The 20,006-nt window shown below is 45.2% G+C and overlaps 1 protein-coding gene across 3 annotated transcripts in view; it reads right to left on the bottom strand.

Moving 5' to 3' along the window:
• Positions 1–6,156: 6,156 nt before the first annotated feature.
• Positions 6,157–20,006, bottom strand: part of ddr2l (discoidin domain receptor family, member 2, like) — a 77,232-nt gene continuing 63,382 nt past the window's right edge. For all 3 annotated transcript variants that reach the window (XM_078550417.1, XM_078550418.1, XM_078550416.1), the window contains exons 12-17: positions 16,849–17,093; positions 15,269–15,393; positions 14,235–14,432; positions 12,850–13,084; positions 8,682–8,831; positions 6,157–7,383 (exon numbers count right to left, since the gene is read on the bottom strand). In XM_078550417.1, the coding sequence (XP_078406543.1) occupies positions 7,243–7,383; positions 8,682–8,831; positions 12,850–13,084; positions 14,235–14,432; positions 15,269–15,393; positions 16,849–17,093 (1,094 nt within the window). In that variant the 3' untranslated portion in view covers positions 6,157–7,242. The remainder of the gene's footprint in view (positions 7,384–8,681; positions 8,832–12,849; positions 13,085–14,234; positions 14,433–15,268; positions 15,394–16,848; positions 17,094–20,006) is intronic.

Raw genomic sequence — 20,006 nt, forward strand, 5'->3', positions numbered from 1 at the left:
AGGGTGCTATGAACTGAGCCACAGCTGACACCTCTGTTATTGTTGTGTAAGTGGCACTTGATAGCACTGTTGATGAAACCTTCCATCACTTTGTTGATGATTAAGAGCCGGCTGATAGGACGCTAATTGGCTGGGCTCAATTTGTCCTGCTTTTTGTCCACAGGAGATACCAGGGCAATTTTCCAATTTTAATGCCAGAGTACATTTTGTGCCCTTGCTCACCTAATTGTTTCCTCCAAGTGGTACTTAACTTGGAGGTGTACTGATTCATCAGCTGAGGGAGGTGGTAATCAGCAGAAGGTGATTATATGTTGACTTGAAGTGTGAGGCTTTATGGGGTCTGAATTCAACTTTGAGGACTCCTATGGTCACTCATTCCCACTCCCCATTCTGTGACGGTGCACCACTTAACTGTGCCTCTACGTCTGAAGGACTAATCTTGTGGTCCCTTAGCCTAACTAACATTTAAGATGCCCTTGTCTCCACAATAATATTCCTCATCTTGCTCTCACCCACTTCTGGATCAACCTCCTCTCTGATATCATTCTATTTAGTAAAGTATTTAATAAGTTCTCTGTCAATTTCTTCATTATATTTTAAAACTTGACAATCTGTTCCTCTCACAGATTCTACATTGCTTTATACAACTCTGTTGTATACAACTATTGTATCTGTTAAATTCCTTGGTTCCTTTCAGTGTTTGTGGAATATTATCTTCATGCCCCCACTTAGTTATATTTATCTTTTAACTTATTTCCTCATAGAATTATAATGGCAGGGGAGACCATTCAGTCCATCTAGTCCATACCATTCTACGCACAGCAATCCAGTCAGTCCTCCACTCGATCCCCAGAGCCGTGCAAGTTTATTTCCTTCATTTGCCCATCCAATTTCCTTTTGAAATCATTGATCATCTCCACTTCAATTCAATTAATGTCACACCCCTGCCTTTTCCTTTTCCCCATAGCCCTGCAAATGTTTCCTTTTCAGATATCAATCCAATTCCCTTTTGATAGCCTCCATTGAACCTCCCTCCACCACAACCTCAGACAGTGCATTCCAGGCCCCGATTACTCACTGTGTGAAAAAGTTTTTCCTCATGTCTCCATTGCTTCTTTTCCCAATTACCTTAAATCTGGGCCCTCTTGTATTGAACAGTTTCTCCCTACCTATTCTCTCTGGGCACCTCATGATTTTGAAACCTCTATCAAATTTCCTCTCAACCTTCTCTTCCCCAAGGAAAACAGTCCCAACTTCTCCAATCTATCTACATAACTGAAGTTCCTCATCCCTGGAAACATTCTTGTGAATCTTTTGTGCACCCTATCTAGTCACTTGCTGTACATCTTCCCTAAAGTTTGGTGCCCAGAACTGGATGGAATAATCCAGCTGAGGTGGTACCAGTGTTAGGTACAGGGTTAATATAACCGCCTTGCTTTTTGCTCTATTCCCCAATAGATAAAGTCCAGGTTGTTGTTTACTTTATTAGCTGGACTCTCAACCTGTCCTGCCACCTTCAATTATTTGTGCACCTATACGCCTAGGTCCCTCTGCTCCTGGACCCCCTTTGGAACTGTATCCTTTATATTGACTACTGACTCTCCTCGTTCTTCCTATCAAATTGAACCACTTCACACTTCTCTGCATTAAATTCCATCTGCCACTTGTCCACCCATTCTACCAATCAATGTGCTGTTAAAGTTCTACACTATGCTCCTCATGGTTCACAATAATTCCAAGTTGCAGATCACTTGCAAATTTTGAAACTGTGCTCTGTTCACCAAGGTCTCCTCACACCCTCATGGATTAAAAATAATTTTACTGCACAGAAACAGGCTGATGTTTTCCTCATACCTTCTTCAAATATTAGCGGAACTTGGCTTTTTGCACCATTATTATTTCTCCACTCCTCAAGGGCACGCTTCCTGATTTTTATTGGTCTCTAAATTCATTTATTTATCAGTTACGTCCGAAAGCTACAAGTAATTGTTATTATTAGCATGCCCTTGTTCTATAACATTACACAGTTCTTTTTTGGTAGGGTTGGAGGGGGTTGCTGCGGTGACATTCCTGGTGTTTTCCTGGGATTGGAATGTACAAATTTTTAAATAAATTTTTAGTCGTTGGTATTTAAGGTAATTTTTCAGTAATTAGCTGCCATTTTTTAAGTATCTTTTTGTTATTTTCCAAGTTTTTGGTGGAAAATATCCTACCCTTTTTATTGTATGTCCAATTCTCCTCCCACCACATCTCAGCACTCGCTCCATCTTTCTGAAATCTGCCCTCATCTCTCAACCTCCTGTTGACTTTCTCGCTTTCCTGTTGGATACTCAGTCAAATCCCTGCTCACTCAGACATTAGAAATATTCTGCTCATTTTTAGCTTGGGCATTTATAACCATTCAGGTCCCTAGACTCTCAGGGATTATAATCCCTCAAATTCATATTCACCTGGGTCTTTATAACCACGGAGCCTGTTGTCCCAGACAATTATAATCCCAGATATCATATTGTCTCATATCCTCCCGGGTATTTATAATCCCAGGCACTATTTCCCAGGTATAATCCCAGGCCCTATTTCCCAGGTATTTATAATCCCAGGCCCTATTTCCCAGGTATTTATAATCCCAGGCACTATTTCCCAGGTATAATCCCAGGCCCTATTTCCCAGGTATTTATAATCTCAGGCCCTATTTCCCAGGTATTTATAATCTCAGGCCCTATTTCCCAGGTATTTATAATCCCAGGCCCTATTTCCCAGGTATTTATAATCTCAGGCCCTATTTCCCAGGTACTTATAATCTCAGGCCCTATTTCCCAAGTATAATCCCAGGCCCTATTTCCCAGGTATTTATAATCCCAGGCACTATTTCCCAGGTATAATCCCAGGCCCTATTTCCCGGGTATTTATAATCCCAGGCACTATTTCCCAGGTATAATCCCAGGCCCTATTTCCCAGGTATTTATAATCCCAGGCACTATTTCCCAGGTATAATCCCAGGCCCTATTTCCCGGGTATTTATAATCCCAGGCACTATTTCCCAGGTATAATCCCAGGCCCTATTTCCCAGGTATTTATAATCTCAGGCCCTACTTCCCGGGTATTTATAATCTCAGGCCCTACTTCCCGGGTATTTATAATCTCAGGCCCTACTTCCCGGGTATTTATAATCTCAGGCCCTACTTCCCGGGTATTTATAATCTCAGGCCCTACTTCCCGGGTATTTATAATCTCAGGCCCTATTTCCCGGGTAATTATAATCTCAGGCCCTATTTCCCAGGTATATTCCCAGGCCCTATTTCCCGGGTATTTATATTCCCAGGCCCTATTTCCCGGGTATTTATAATCCCAGGCCCTATTTCCCGGGTATTTATAATCCCAGGCCCTATTTCGCGGGTATTTATTCCTGACCCTCTGTTCCCCGGGTGTTTATAACCCCGGCCCCTGTTATCCGGTTGATTTCTAACGCCGGAGTTTATTTCCCCGGATAGTTATTCTCCCGGGTGTTTATGATTTCCCCAGCGTGTGTCCTATCTCAGGTTTCTCTTACCTCGGTATTAGCGGCCCCTCTATTCCCAAGGCTTCCCGCTGATTCAGAGTACCAATGTCCGGCCTCCGGGCGGGTGACTATCGTCTCCGTCCTGAACTCATGGTCATCTGGCTCGTCACTATCGCTGCCCCCTCGTCACTATCGGCCTGGGTCATTATCACTCTCACTGTCCCCTCCTCAACATCAACAAGACCAGTGCCAACTAGCATCTGGATCACCCCCTGTACTGTTAAACCAGGTCAGTACCTCACTGTATGACCTCCCTGCACTGTTACCACAGCAGGAGTAGGGTGTGCCACACACACACACATTTACAATACCCCTCACAACATCTTCAGAGGCGTGGGAAGGGGCAACTGTTGGTGACTGGGAATTCCAGGCGTTGCTGGCAATTCTGCAGCAATTAACAGCGAGATCACTTCAGAATTTTCTACTCTGGGTTTTCTTTTATTCCTTAATGGGAGTTGGGTGTCGCTGGAAATGTCCTTCAACTGGATGACTTTCCAGGTCATTGTGGAGGGCAGTTAATAGTCAGCCACATTGCTGAGAGTGTGGAATCACACGTAGGCCAGACCAGGTAAGGATGGTAGATTTACAACAATCTTTGACAGTTGTCATGGTCATCAGTACTGAGACGAGCTTTTCAATTCCAATATTTATTAATTCGATTTAAATTCCACCAGCTGCCGGTGGAAAGGGGGGTTGCGGGGGACGGAGGAGGGACAGAAATGGGTGTCAGGGGAAATACATGTGAGGGAAAATTTTGCTGAGCTATGGGGAAAGAACAGGGCAGTGGGATTAATTGAATGATTCTATCAAAGAAGCACAATGGGCCACATGACCTCCTTCTGTGTTGTAAGATTTGATGAGTCTATGCCTATTTGTGCTGACCAGAGGTCACAAGGAATGGGGCCCTCTCTCACACAGTGCCTGTACCACACCACAGACCCACTCCTGTCTCCCATGAGGATCATGCCCACACCTCCAACCAGCTTCTCTATCATCCCATCTTGGGATACTAGCTGCCGTAGCACTGTACCATCCAGATGGGATCACTGACCTCAGGCAGGACGATGGTACGTGTTTCAGTATTACAGGCAGGCATGGCCTCAGTAGAGTTACCAACTTTGGTTGGACATATTCCTGGAAATGTTATAGCTTGACCTCTGCCTCCAACTTTCCTGTCTTTGGCCATCTGACATGTCCATCTTCACAGTCCACCCCCCCCAGCCTTCTCTCAGCCACTCCAAAAATGACACCTGACTGTCAAACATTTCCTTTATATCCAATAACCTACCAAACGAAAGTATTCAAATATTGTGTTTTTAGAAAAACAATTTTTAATTGCCTATATGACTTTCCTCCTGGGTTGCTCACAGCAGTTTCCTGGAGATTATTTTTTTAATTCTTGGCTAACCTAGCCCATGGGCAAGCCAAGTTTTCAGATAACCCCTTTGTGTATTCCTGAATATGGAGAACAAAGTCACTGCTTGCACAGATTTGATGAAAACTAAATTTTATTTTATTTGATTCAGAGATCAGAGGCAATGAGAATTCTGTAGGAATTGTCCCCAACAATGCCAATGCCAAAAACAATGTCCCCAAATATTACTGGACAAATTGGAACCCACAGTTCAAACTCTGCGGTTGGTTCCCACAGTCACCGACTCCTCCATAGAAACTCACCGGGTCCACATTCGCATGGTGTTTCACTGAGAACTGGGAGGGGTGAGAGCCCACCCCAGTCCGTGAGACAACAGTTAAAATAGGCCCACATACTGAGAGAAATTCAGAGACGATTAAAATTCAGAAAGGATTAAAATTAAATTCAATGAAAAGGTGAGCTTGTTTCTCAGGCAATAAACATAAATGTTCTGTTCATTGCAGTCTCTTCCCCAGAGCTCACCCTTACCCAGTATCGTGCCGCTCCCCTGTACCCCATTTTACTAACAAGATTACATTCTGAGCTAGTCTCCCCGAAAATTGCAGTGAACCTCCAAATACGCCTCTTACAGAACCCAACCACACCCGCCACACTGATCCCCAACACACTAAACTTTCAACACCCCCCCAACACTGGACCTGAACACGCCTCCACTGAACCCTAACCCTCCCCACTGAATCCCAACCCCCTCCATGCTAAACCCCAAACTGCCCTCAGTGCTTCACTGCTCCATCTGTCCCACACCATTGGGCCCATCCCCCTCCCTACAGCCACACATGGTCTTTCACCAGCCTGTGCTCACCCGGGCCCCCTATTACACCCCCCAGGCCTGACCAATTCTCCACCCATATCCCCGTACAAACACCCAGCCCCCACCCCGCAGAAAATACCCGGCCCCCTCCCCCCGTAAACACCCAGCCCCTAACCCCTGGCCCCCTCACCTTATAAAAACACCCGGCTACCCCGCCCCATACAAACATCCGGCTCCCTCCCCTTGTACAAAGACCCGGCACCCTCCTCTCCGTAAGCACCTGGCCCCCAAGCCAAACACCCAATCCCCTCCTCAAACCACCCCACACCCCATATCAGACATCTGGGCACCCCCCCTCCCCCCCCATAAACACCTGGCCCCCATCCTCCCCACTGTACCGGACACCTGGCCCCCTCCCCTTTGCCTCATAACAGACACCCCTCTCCCCCTATCCAAGTAATGAATGCTCCCACCAGACCCACACTCAAGTGTTTGCCCCCACCCATGTATAGGACTGTTGGATGTTCTTTGGGGAACAGGACTTAATGAAATGATGAGCTCCTAACCACCTACCCCCATAATAAAATTCTCTCTGTGCAGCTCCCTGATGAGCTTCCAAACACAGAGGAATTCTGGTGTGCGCAGGAGCCTGTGACAACCCCTCACCTTAACCCACCAGCGCTGATAGAATGTGACATCAGTGCAGATGCAATATGCATCAAATGTTAGGGCAGAGCGTTGGTCAGTCAGGGAGATAGTTCGGCAGCACTCAGCTCCTGGGGGACTAGCTCACTATTCATTGCAAAGCAGTCCATCGCATTTAAAGTACAAACCATTCTAACTTTTTAAAAAACCACAGTGACCACAGCACAGTGTTGCTCTCCTTTCTGCTGACCGAAATCTCCTCAGAGTTACTGGGGTAGTGTCTACATTCTGAGGTATAGGTTACCAGCAACAGCTAAGTCACCCCCCTCCCCTATGGGCTTCTCTACCCAGTTGTTAGTGTTGAGCTTGATTGTAACTCCAGTGTGAGGAAGCAACGACAAAACAAAGAAAGCAGTGCTTGTAATCGCCACAAGGAATGATAGAGTAAAGTAGTCTTGTGTATTCAAGCTTTGGCCTTGTGCACGTCTCTGGGAATTCAAGTCTCGGCCTACCATAGGCTCTCCCAGCCTAAGCCTCTCCTGCATTCTCAGAGCATTGGAAACCGCCCCATTGTGCAGTTGCTTGCTGTCCCTGACACTTGTTCCCCACAGAGGGTTATCACAGGTCAGTGGACAACCTGATCGCCAGGAAGTGATGTCACTGGAGAGGCGTGAGGCGGGAGTGTGCAGAAAAATGCACTCATCACATGAGCAGTCACCACGGGCCAATCCTGCAACAGAGATGGTGGGAAGGCCAAGAGGCTGAGTCGTTCATTGGCGTACAGAAGCATGGCATGATGGCAGCAACCATCACATCAGCAAGAAGACAAAGGTCCATCCCAATGTGTAAACGCTAGGCCGCATTGACTAACTGCTGCTGGAGGAAGTGGTGGATCTGCTCAAAGCTAGGTCTGTCCTTGATGTCTCTACTCCAGCAGCCGACCATTACATCAAAGATCTGTTTCGGACACACAGTTGGCTGTGACAGATAGACCTGTAGAGAGAGAAAGGGGCAACAGAATCATAAGAAATGCATAGTGGCTCAAGATTCCCTGCCTCACAGCACCTGACACAGTGACCACCCACTCTAAGTTTGTATCAATTGCGGTTACAACTGTGAGGGGGAAGTGGTGGGGGGGAGGGGGGTGCATATCAGGTGACCGGTGTAGCACTGAGGCAGTGCTGCACTGTCAGAGGTGCTGGTTATTGGCTGAGAAGTTTAAACCGAGGCCCTGTCTGCCCACTCAACTGGGTGTATAAGATCCCATGGCACTCTTTCAAGAGCCAATGAATTCTCCCCGTGTCCTGGCCAATTTTTATCCCTCGACCAACATTACTAAATCAGATAATCTGGTCTTTATCACACTACTGTTTGTGGGAGGTTGCTGTGTAAATAATTTTGCCATTTCAACACTCCACCCTGCTCTCATGCCCACATGTCCGTCCTTGGCTTGCTGTATTGTTCCAGAGAAGCTCAACGCAAACTGGAGGAACAGCACCTCATCTTCCGACTAGGCACTTTACAGCCTTCCGGACTGAATATTGAGTTCAACAATTTTAGATCATGAACTCTCTCCTCCATCCCCACCCCCTTTCTGATTTTTCCCCCTCCTTTTTGTTTTTTCCAATAATTTATATAGATTTTTCTTTTCCCACCTATTTCCATTATTTTTAAATGTATTTCCATCCATTGTTTTATCTCTACCTTTTAGCCTTTTTCGATTCCTTCACCCCACCCCACCCCCACTAGGGCTATGTGTACCTTGCTTGTCCTGCTTTTTACCCTTAATTAGCACATTCCTTTAGATAATATCACCACCTTCAACACCTCTTTGACCTTTTGTCTGTGACATCTTTTGGTTATCTCCACCTATCACTGGCCCTCTATCCAGCTCTCTTGTCCCAACCCCCCGCCCTTAAACCAGTTTATATTTCACCCCTTTTCTATTTTTCCTTCGTTCTGTTGAAGAGTCATGCGGACTCGAAACGTTAACTGTGCTCCCTTCCACAGATGCTGCCAGACTTGCTGAGTTTTGCCAGGTATTTTTGTTTTTGTTTTCGATTTCCAGCATCCGCAGTTTTTTGCTTTTATCTATGCTGTGTAAATAAGTTGCCCCATTGGTTTTTGACAATGTTCACTACATTTTAAAAGTACTTCATTGGCTACAAAGCACTCAGGATGACCTGAGAGTGTGAAAGGCTCGAAGGAAATCAAAGCTTTTTTTCTTTTTTCAAAGACAGGCAAATTCAAAGAGTGCCCCAGTATCCAACACTGTCCCTAGTTTTCCTTACCTGCCGCCCCTGATTTCGGAAAAATTCTCCTGTATTCTCAATAATCTGCTCGTCAGACTGCTGAGAGTAAGGCTGTTCCTTACAGAAGGTGAACATCTCCCACATTGTTACTCCAAAGGCCCAGACATCGCTGGCTGTGGTGAATTTTCCCTGCAATGACATGCAGTTAGCTCAGAGTCAGTCCCACCAATGTGCAAGACATTATTTCCCATACAAACCTCCATCCTCTTGTCACCACACACATACACGCCCTCAAACACATACACACTCACACACACCTGCAGCTGAAACCCTTATTCATTCTTTTCTTTACCTCTGTACTTAACTATGCCCATGCTCTCCAGTCCAGCTTCTCATCTTCCACCCTCCATAAACTTCAACTCATCCAAAACTCTGCTGCCCATATACTATCTTGCATCAAAACCCATTCAACCACCAATCCTGTGCTTGCTGACCTACATTGGCTCCCAGTCAGGCAACGCCTCAAACTTAAAATAATTATCCGTTTTCAAATCCCTCCACGGCCTCATCTCTTCCTATCTCTGCAGCCTTCTCAAACCCAACAAAGCCCCAGGATCTCTGCGCTCCTCCAATTCTAGCCTCCTGCGCATCCCCCAATTTCCATCGCTCCACTATTGGCAGCCATGCCTTCAATTGACTGGGCCCCAAGCTCTGGAATTCCCTCTCGAAATCTCCTTTCCCCTCTACCTCTCTTTGTACCTCTTTCTTCTCCTTAAAAGCTACCTCTTTGACCAAGCTTTCGACCATTTGGCATGGGACAAATCAGATTAGGGAGATGAATGTGTGGCTCAAAGACTCATGTGGGAGAAGTGGGTTCCGGTTTGTGAGGACCAGTACTGGCACCAGTACTGGGGAAAGTGGGATCTGTACCGTTGGGATGGTCTACAACTGAACCGTGCTGGGACCAGTGTTCTTGCGAGCCGCATAACTAGGGAAGTAGAGAGGGTTTTAAACTAAATAGTGGGGGCAAGGGATCAAATTTGAGAAGATCTGGTATATCAAAGAGCAGAGACAAGTCACAAGTAAAAGGTATTATGGGAAATGAAAAAAGACTGTGACAGGAAGGGATAGAGAGTACAAATCTAACAGTAAATCAACAGATGAAACTAGAGGTTATAAAAAGAATAAAAGGATAAAACTAAAAGCTCTGTATCTGAATGCATTTGAAACAAAACAGATGAACTGAGAGTGCACATAGAAATAAATAATTACCATTTCATAGCCATTATGGCGACATGGCTGTAGGGGGACACGGATTAGGACCTGAATATTGAAGGGTACAGGATATTTGGAAGGACAGGAAGCGAGGAAAAGGTGGAGGGGTGGCTCTGTTAGTTAGTGATGGTATTAGCACAATAGAGATGGATGACCTAAGTTCAGGAAACCAGGATGTGGAAACGGTTTGGGTAGAGATGAGAAATGGTAAAGCCAAGAAGTCACTTGTGGGAGTTGTATACAGGCCCCCTAACAGTAACCTCATGGTGGGGTAGAACATAAAGGAAGAAATAATTGGAGCTTGTCAGAAAGGTACGGTGATAATCATTGGAGATTTTAATTTACATATAAACTGGAAAAGTCAGATGGACAAAGATAGCCTAGATGAGGAGTACATTGAATGTTTTCAGGATAGTTTCTTAGACCAGAACGTTTTGGAGCCAACCTGGGAGCAGGCTATACTAGTCCTGGTATTGTGCAATGAGATGGCACAGTTACCACAATATGATTGAATTTTACATTCAGTTTGAGGGAGAGAGGAGTGGGTCTGAGACTGTGTTTTTAAACTTAAATAAGGGCAATTTGGAGGGCATAAAAACTGAGCTGGCTAAAGTGAATTGGCAAATTAGGTTAAGGGATAAGTCAATAGAGATACAGTGGCTAATATTTAAGGGGATATTTCAGAATACACAGAATAGATAGATTCCAATGAGTAAGAAAAAGTCCAAGGGACGGACATACTATCCATGGTTAACTAGAAAGGTTACAGTATCAAACTTAAAGAAAAAGCATATAATTGTGCAAAGACAGGTGGCAGATCAGAAGATTGGACAGAATATAAGGAACATCAAAGAATGACTAAAAGACAAGTAAAGAGGGAAAAATTAGAGTATGAGAGAAAGCTAGCCAGAAATATAAAAACAGATACTAAGAATTTTTATAAATATTTTAAAAAGAAACAAGTTAACAAAGTGAGCATTGGTCCTATAGAAAGTGAGTCTGGAGAATTGATAATGAAAAACAAGGAGATGGCAGATGAATTGAACAGGTATTTTGCATCAGTTTTCACTATAGAGGATACAAGTAATGTCCCAGAAGCAGCTATAAACCAAGAAATAGAAGTGGGGGAGGATGTCAGGAAAATTATAGACACCAGAGAAGTGGTACTGAGTAAATTGTTGGAGCTGGGGGTTGACAAGAGCCCAGGTCCTGATGGACTTCATCCTAGGGTCTTAAAAGAAGTGTTTGGTGAGATAGTTGCTGCATTGGTTTTAATTTTCCAAAACTCCCTAGATTCGGGGAAGGTCCGATTAGATAGGAAGAAAGCAAATGTAACTCCATTATTCAAAAAGGAAGGGTGACAGAAAGTGGGAAACTACAGGCCAGTTAGCTTACCATTTGTCATAGGGAAAATGTTAGAAGCTATAATTAAAGAAGTTAGAGCAGGGCACTTGGATAAGCTCAAGGTCATCAGGCAGAGTCAACATGGTTTTGTGAAAGGGAAATTGTGTTTAACCAAGTTATTGGAGTTCTTTGAGGAAGTAACATGTGCTGTGGATAAAGGGGAACCAGTGGATGTAGTGTACTTAGATTTCCAGAAGGCATTTGATAAAGTGCCACATCAAAAGTTATTGCAGAAAATAAAAGCTCATAGCAGGTAACATATTGGCATGGATAGAAGATTAGCTGGCTACAGGAAGCAGAGAGTAGGCATAAATGGGTCTTTTTCAGGTTGGCAAGATGTAACGAGTGGTGCGCCACAGGGATCAGTGCTGGGACCTCAACTGTTTACAATTTATATAAATGACTTAGATGAAGGGATGGATGGGATGGTTGCCAAATTTGCAGATGACACAAAGATAGATAGGAAAGTAAGTTGTGAAGAGGACATAAGGAGGCTACAAAAAGATATAGATAGGTTAAGTGAGTGGACAAAGATCTGGCAAATGGAATATAATGTGGGAAAATATGAAATTGCCCATTTCGGCAGAAAGAATTAAAGAGAAGCATGTTATCTAAATGGTGAGAGATTGCAGGGCTCTGAGGTGCAGAGGGATCTGGGTGTCCTAGTACATGAATCACAAAAGGCAAGGATGCAGGTAAAGCAAGTAATTAGGAAAGCTAATAGATTGTTATCATTTATTGTGAGGGGAATTGAATACAAAAGCAGGGAGGTTATGCTTCAGTTGTACAGAGCACTGGTGAGACCATATTTGGAGTAATGAGCACAGTATTGGTCACCTTATTTAAGGAAGGATGTAAATGCGTTGGAAGCAGTTCAGAGAAGGTTTATCATGGCCAATAACTGGAATGGGTGGGTTGTCTTATGAGGAGAGATTGGACAGACTAGGCTTGTATCTGCTGGAATTTAGAAGAGTAAGAGGCGACTTGTTTGAAACACATAAGATCCCGAGTGCTCTTGACATGGTGGATGTGGAGAGGATGTTTCCTCTTGTGGGAGAATCTAGAACTAGGGGTCACTATTTAAAAATAAGGGGTCACCCATTTAAAACAGAGATGAAACGAAATTTTTTCACTCAGAGGCTCGTGAGTCTTTGGAACTCTCTTCCTGAAAAGGTGGTGGAAGCAGAGTCTTTGAATATTTTTAAGGCAGAGGTGGGTAGATTCTTGGTAAGCAAGGTGGGGCAGGTTATTGGGGGTAGGTGGGATGCAGATTTCAGGTTACTATCAGATCAGCCATGACCTTATTAAATGGCAGTGCAGGCTCGGGGGACTGAATGGCCTACTCCTGCTCCTTGTTCGTATGTTCGTATGACCAGTTTACTCATATTCCTGCCTTTAGCACAGGAAAACCTGCCAGGACAATATTCAGACAAAAGTTGACATTGTGCTAAAGGCATTGTATAAATGCAGGTTGTTGTTGATTCAGGATGGAGAGTGTGTTGCAGCTGATTACAGTGCTGGCACTCACCAGCAGAATACTTTCCCACGCCATCCAGCGGATGGGCAGCACAGCGCGGCCCTGGATCCGGTAGTAGTCACCACTGTACAGGTTGCGGCTCATGCCGAAGTCAGCTATCTTGATGGTGTAGTGGTTCCCCACCAGGCAGTTGCGCGTTGCGAGGTCCCGGTGTACGACATTGAGCGAAGAGAGATATCTCATGCCAGAGGCAACCTGGGTCATCATGTGCAGGAGGCACCGGTAGCTGAGTGAGGGGATAAGGAGAAAGTGAACAGGCTGAGCCACTGGCAGGGTACACGGCTAGGCAAGAAGCACAGAGCTGCCAGGGGATAGCAGAGCCTCACTGTTAGCTTTATACTGTCATATATCCCACTGCCCTTACCTGGGGATTACAAAATAGTATCAGAAACACTTTGCCTCCATTACTAGGAAAAAACTGAATACATCTAGTTAATGATTTTTCTTATCACATACACAAAAGGATCTTCATCAGTTGATCACAAAACATCTTGATTACTTACACTAATCTCAGAAGCACAGTGGAAGGAAATGACCAGGATCTCCAGTGTGTTGTCATTTTACATGTTTAAATGTAGGTACAATATGACATTACTGCTTCCCTTTACGCTTGATACAGCTGCTATTAGCTGTTAGTACTTGTTGCCTGTGCTTTTGATGCCTCCTCCCTTTCCAGTCAGAAATGAACAGTACATCCTGGAATCCATTCAGCCAACCACACACTCTCCCACCACTTGCTGGGCTAGACACCTGGCTGGTATATCTGCATGTTCTTCTGCAGAATTTTTTAACTCGTTAATATAGATGAAATAATTCTGTATAACCCTGTTTACTAAACTATACATGCCTATCCTGGGCCAGTGATATCACTGTTCAGTGCAAGGCACCAGTGACAGGTTTTCTGCTCTCACCTCACCAGCCCATTAGGTAACTCTCTTGTCTCCCAATGTGCTCAAGTCCCACTGCAGATTTTGGAACATATAATCCAGGATGACACTCCAGTGCAGGAATGAGGGGTGATGCCTCACTACCTTTTGGATGAGACATTAAATCGAGGTCTCATTTTCCCTCTTGGCTGGATCTCATGGCACTATTTTGAAGAAAAGTAGGGATGTCTGGACAATATTTAACCCTCAACCAACATCATCAAAAGGCAGATTAATTGGGCATCGCTCATACTATTGTGGAATCTTGCTGTGCACAAATTGGTTCTTTCATTTCCTACATTTAAAAATGCTTAATTGGCTGTGAAACGGGTTAGGGATATCTTGAGGACGCTGTAGAAATACACTTCTGCATTATTTCATTGTCTCTCCCACCATCACCCTCCTCCCAATAGCTGCAATATTGTTCTTTCCCTGGTTTCTTACTCCTACCTGACACTGGGGATGTTCTTTGTCAAGGTGAAGTGGTTCTCCAGCTCTCGCTGGCACAGGAACTGGTTGAGGTCCCCATTCTCCATGTATTCAGTGACCATGCAGAGCGGGTCGTCACGTGTACAGACTCCGAGAAGCCGAATAATATTTGGGTCCTTCAGCCGTGACATGATCTTCATCTCTTTGAGGAAGTTATTCCTGGAAGGGATGCACAAAGGTTAGTTATAACCGGGAGCTCTTGTATCCATACCTCTCTGATACAAGAGGACATCATCCATCATGCCCTCCCAGCACCCCCTCCATTACCGTGGATATTCCGGCTGCGAGTGTTGCAGTATGCCAACCATACTGATCACATGGTGGCCATTCACAGTCATTATGTAGGATTACATAGGATATATGGAATTGAAACAGGCCATTCGGCCCAACCAGTCCATGTTGGTGTTTCTGCTCCACTTAAGCCTCATCCCATCTTTCCTCATCTAAATCTACTGTCGCAACGTTTTATTCCCTTCTCCCTCACATGCTTGTCTAACTTCCCCTTAAATACATCTATACGATTTACTTTGGTAGTGAGCTCCACATTCTCACCACTCTTTGGGTAAAGAGGTTTTTCTTCCGAATTCCCTATTGGATTTCTTGGTGGACTCTCATATTGATGCCCTCTAGTTATGCTCTTCCCCACAAGAGGAAACATTCTCTCAGTATCCAACCTGTCAAAACCTTTCAGAATTTTAAAGATCTCCATTAGGTACCCCCTCAGTCTTCTTTTTTCAAGAGAAGAGATCTAGCTAATCAGTGCTTTCCTGACAGTCATGATGTCTGAAGTCTAGGAGAACTCCCACAGCACAAACGTCTCCATCTGGAACCATTTTACATCTCCCAAACTGGCAGCTGCCATCTGTACCTCAGCCCCAGACTCCTGACTGCACAGCAATCAGCCGACTGTGCAGGCTCCTGCCCCCTCCCCACCACCATTAACTCACCAATCCTGAAACATCGTGAGTTGTGCAGCAACGCCCTGGAGCGCCTACCTGGCGTTTGTTGTGGCATCCGACCTCAGCATTTTCACAGCCACGAGGATCGGCCGGAGTCCCATGTTGAAGAGGAACTCAGGTTGCAGAAGCTCATGCAGACTGACTGCCTCACACAAGTGGACCTGGAGAGGAAGCACAGCTTCATCACTCACTGTCAGACCCAATGATACATAAACACTGCGTTTCCCTGAATGACCTGCCCCCACTCCCCACACACTGACCCTCCCCCACACCCCACCGACTGACCCTCCCCCACTCCCCCTCAAATGACCCTCCCCCACACACCCCCGACGGACCCTCCCTCCCCAACTGACCCTCCCCCACACATCCCCGATTGACCTTCCCCCACTCCCCCACGACTGACACCCCCAACCGACCCTCGCCCATTCTCCCCGACTGACCCTTGCCCACTCCCCCCAACTGACCCTTGCCCACTCCCCCCAACTGACCCTCCCCCAGTCGCCCCGACTGGCCCTCTCCTAGACCCCCGTGACTAATCCTCCCTGACTGATACTCCCCCAGTCCCAACTGAACCCCCCCTCACCTGACTCCCATTCACTCCTGATTGACCCCCACTCACCCCTGACTGATACCCCCTTACTCCAAACCTCATTCACTCCTGACTGACCTCTGAATTAGGGGTCTCCCCTGAATCTCGTGATTTAGGGGAGATGGTGGTATTGTCACTGGTCCAGAGACCTAGGTTAATGCTTTGGAACATGGGTTCAAAGCCCACCAAGGCAGCTGGTGGAATTTAACTTCAGTTAAAATCTGGAATTGAAAGCTAGTCTCAGTGATGGTGACCATGAAACTATCATTGATTGTCAGAAAAACCCATCTGGTTCATTAATGTGCTTTAGGGAAGGAAATCTACCATCCTTACCTGGTCTGGCCTACATGTGACTCCAGACCCACAGCAACATGGCTGACTCTAAGTGCCCTCTGAAATGGCCGAGCAAGCCACTCAGTTCAAGGCCAATTAGGGATGGGCAACAAATGTTGACCTTGCAAGTGATGCCCGTGTCCCAGGAAAGAATTTTAAATAAGTCCTGACTGACCCCCACTCACCCCTGACCGACCACTCACCTGGCCCCCACTCACCCCTGACTGACTCCCACAACCCCTCAACTGATCCCCTACTCACCCTGACCCCTATTTACTCCTAATTGACACCCACTCACCACCGACTATCCTCCCTTTCTCACTGTTCCCAATTAACCCTCCCTTCGCCAAATCACCCTCCCTCGCGCCAAATCAACCACCCTCGCGCCAAATCACCCACCCTCTCGCCAAATCACCCTCCCTCGCGCCAAATCACCCCCCCCTCGCGCCAAATCACCCTCCCTCGCGCCAAATCACCCTCCCTCGCACCAAATGAACCTCCCTCGCACCAAATCACCCACCCTCTCGCCAAATAACCATCATACACTCACTCCCAGTGACACTGCCTTGTGCAATCAAAATGCCTTTCAGACTCTCGTAATGGCTTGTTAGGACCAGGAGAGGGATGTGGGCACGTGCCACAGTTACACGATGGTCGGAACTAGGCCTTTGGGCTGTGTTAAAAAGTCACTCACCTCCCCAAACTGCCCCTCCCCCAGCTTCTCCTTGAAGTGCAACTGTTGTCGGGAGATCTCTTCCACGGCCAGCTCCATCTTGATGAGGGAGTCCACAGTGAGTGCAGGAACTGCGTATGTGTTATTTCCAGTCACACCCTGCAGACTGACGATATCAGCCTCTGCATAATGTGGGACATTGCTCTGGAAACCCTGGTGTGGAGTAGCTTTTGTGAGATCAGGTTCTGCATAGTCCCCACTGCATACTGGGAAAAGGACACATGGGAAAGTTAGCATTCCAGGCGGATAAGCTACGATGAAAGATGCCAAGTTCACCAGTTTGCTCCTCTATCGTTCTCAGCTCACTCATCTTCCCTTCCAGTTAACCATAGCCAACACTCCCCTATGGAGCCTCTCAACATGAGAGTTAGGGTGTTAGGGGATGGATGAGTTAGGGTCAGGGTATGGGCTGTGATGAGAGAGTTAGGGTCGGTAAATGGGCTATGATGGGCGAGTTAGGTTCGGGAATGGGCTGAAATGGGAGAGTTCGGGTCGGGAACGGACTATGATGAGAGAGTTAGGGTTGGGGATGGACTGTGATGGGAGAGTTAGGGTCAGGGGATGGGACTTGTGTCACTAAATGGCCTTTTCTTCTTTCTCACCTTGGGAAACAGAAGGAAATAAGAAAGAGGAGCAGGAGTAGGCTATTCAGCCTCTCAAGCTGACTCCACCATTCAATAAGACCATGGCTGATATGATTGTGGCCTTGACTCCACTTTCCTGCCTGCCCCGCATAATGCTTAACTCCCATGTAGTTCAAAAATCTGGCCAACTCAGCCTTGAATATATACAATGATCCAGACTCCACTGCTCTCTGGGATAGAGAATTCCAAAGACAAACAACCCTCTGAGAGAAAAACATTCTCCTCATCTCTGTCTTAACTTTAAATGTGCCTCCTAGTTCTAGATTCTCCCATGAGGGGAAACATCCTCTCAGCATCAAGCCGCCTCAGAATCCTATATGTTTCAATAAGATCACTTCTCATTCTTCTAAACTCCAATGAGTACAGGCCCAACCTGCTCAACCTTTCCGCATGAGACAACCCCTTCATCCCAGGAATCAGTCTAAAGACCCTTCTCTGAATTGCATCCAATGTAAAGAGACCCAAAACTGTACACTGTACTCCAAGTGAGGTCTCACTAATGCCCTGTACAGTTGTAGCAAGATTTCCCTATATTTATACTCCACCCCCTTGCAATAAAGGCCAGCATTCCAATTGCCTTTCTAATTACTTGCTCTACCTGTATGCTAACTTTTCATGATTCATGTACGAGGACACCCAGGTCCCTCTGTACTGCAGCATTCTGCAGTCTCTCTCTATTTAAATACTATTCTGCTTTTCTATTCTTCCTGCCAAAGTGGAGAACCTCACACTTTCCCACATTATACTACATCTGCCAGACTTTTGACCACTCACTTAATCTATCTATATGCCTTTGCAGGCTATTTGTATCCTCCTCACAACTTGCTCTCCTACCTGTCTTCATATCAGCAAATTTGACTGCAATACAGTGAGTGCCTTCATCCAAGACATTTATATAGATCACAAATAGTTGGGGACCCAGGTCCTTGTAGCATTCCACTGGTCACAGTTTGGCAACCTAAAAATGACCCATTTATTCCGACTCTTCGTTTCCTGTTAGTTAGCCAATCCTCTATTTACATTAATGTATCACCCTCAACATCGTGTGATAACCTTTTATTGACACCTTATCAAATGCCTTTTGGAATTCCAAATACACCACATCGACTGGTTCTCCTTTATCCACACTGCTTGTTACATTCCTCATAGAAGTCCAATAAATTTGTCAAACACAATTTCCCTTTCACAAAACCATGTTGACTCTGCCTGATTGTATTATGATTTTCTAAATGTCCTGCTATTACTTCCTTAACAATGGATTCTCGCATTTTCCCAATAACAGGTGTTAGACTAACTGGCCTATAGTTTCCCGCTTTCTTGAATAGGGTGTTACATTTGTGATTTTCCAATCCACTGGGACCTTTCCAGAATCTAGGGAATTTTGGAAGATAGCAAAAAATGCATCCACTATCTCTGCAGCCACTTTTTTTATGACCTTCGGATGCAGGTCAACAGGTCCAACATGCTTGTCAGCCTTTAGTCCCATTAGTTTTCCCAGTACTTTTTCTCTAGTGATTGTGATTGTTTTTAAGTTTCTTCCTTCCTTTTGCCTCTTGATTTTCTACTCTACTTTGGAGGCTTTCTGTGTCTTCTACTGTGAACACAGATGCAAAATACTTGTTCAAAGTCTCTGCCATTTCCTTGTTTCCCATTATTAATTCCCCAGTCTTACACTCTAAGGACCAACACTCATTTTAGCTACACTTTTTCACTTTATATCCTTATCGAAACTTTTACTGTCTTTTTTTATATTTCTTGCTAGTTTTCTCTCATACTCTAATTTCTCTCTTTTTTTTACTCATCCTTTGCTGGTTTCTAAAATTTTCCCAATTTTCAGGCCTACCACTAATCTTTGCAACATCGTAAGCTTTTTTTTTCAATTTGATGCCATCCTTAACTTCCTTAGTTATCCATGAGTGGTGCATCCTTCTTGTAGACTCTTTCTTTCTCAATGGAATATATCTTTGGTTAGAATTATAAAATATCTCCTTAAATGTCTGCCATTGCTTATCTAGTCTCACCTATTAATCTATTTTCCCAGACCGCTTTAGACAACTCTGCCTTCATGCCCTTACAATTACATTAATTTAAGTTTATGGCTAGTTTTAGACCCTCATTTCTCACCTCAAGCTGAATGTGACATTCTATCATGTTATGATCACTCTTGCCTTGAGGATTCTTTACTATGAGGTTACTAATTAATCCTGTCTCAATTTATATTTGTATTTTGAATTTATTTGTGGGACAGGTTACCCTACCTTCACCATTCACCTTAAATGATTTGATGACTCCTGGTTGGCCTCTCACCTTCCATCCTCTATGTCAATTCAGCTCATCCAAATCTATGCTGCCTATATCCTAACTCACACCAAGTTCAATTCACCCATCAGCTAGCTTCACCTGTTGCTAAAATGTTTGAGATACCTTGGCCTTCCAGGGTAATCTGAGGTAGACTGGGCACTATTCAGGGCCAAA

The sequence above is a fragment of the Cetorhinus maximus genome, chromosome 10 (genome assembly GCF_964194155.1).
Source record: "Cetorhinus maximus chromosome 10, sCetMax3.hap1.1, whole genome shotgun sequence".
NCBI classification, from domain to species: Eukaryota; Metazoa; Chordata; class Chondrichthyes; order Lamniformes; family Cetorhinidae; genus Cetorhinus; species Cetorhinus maximus.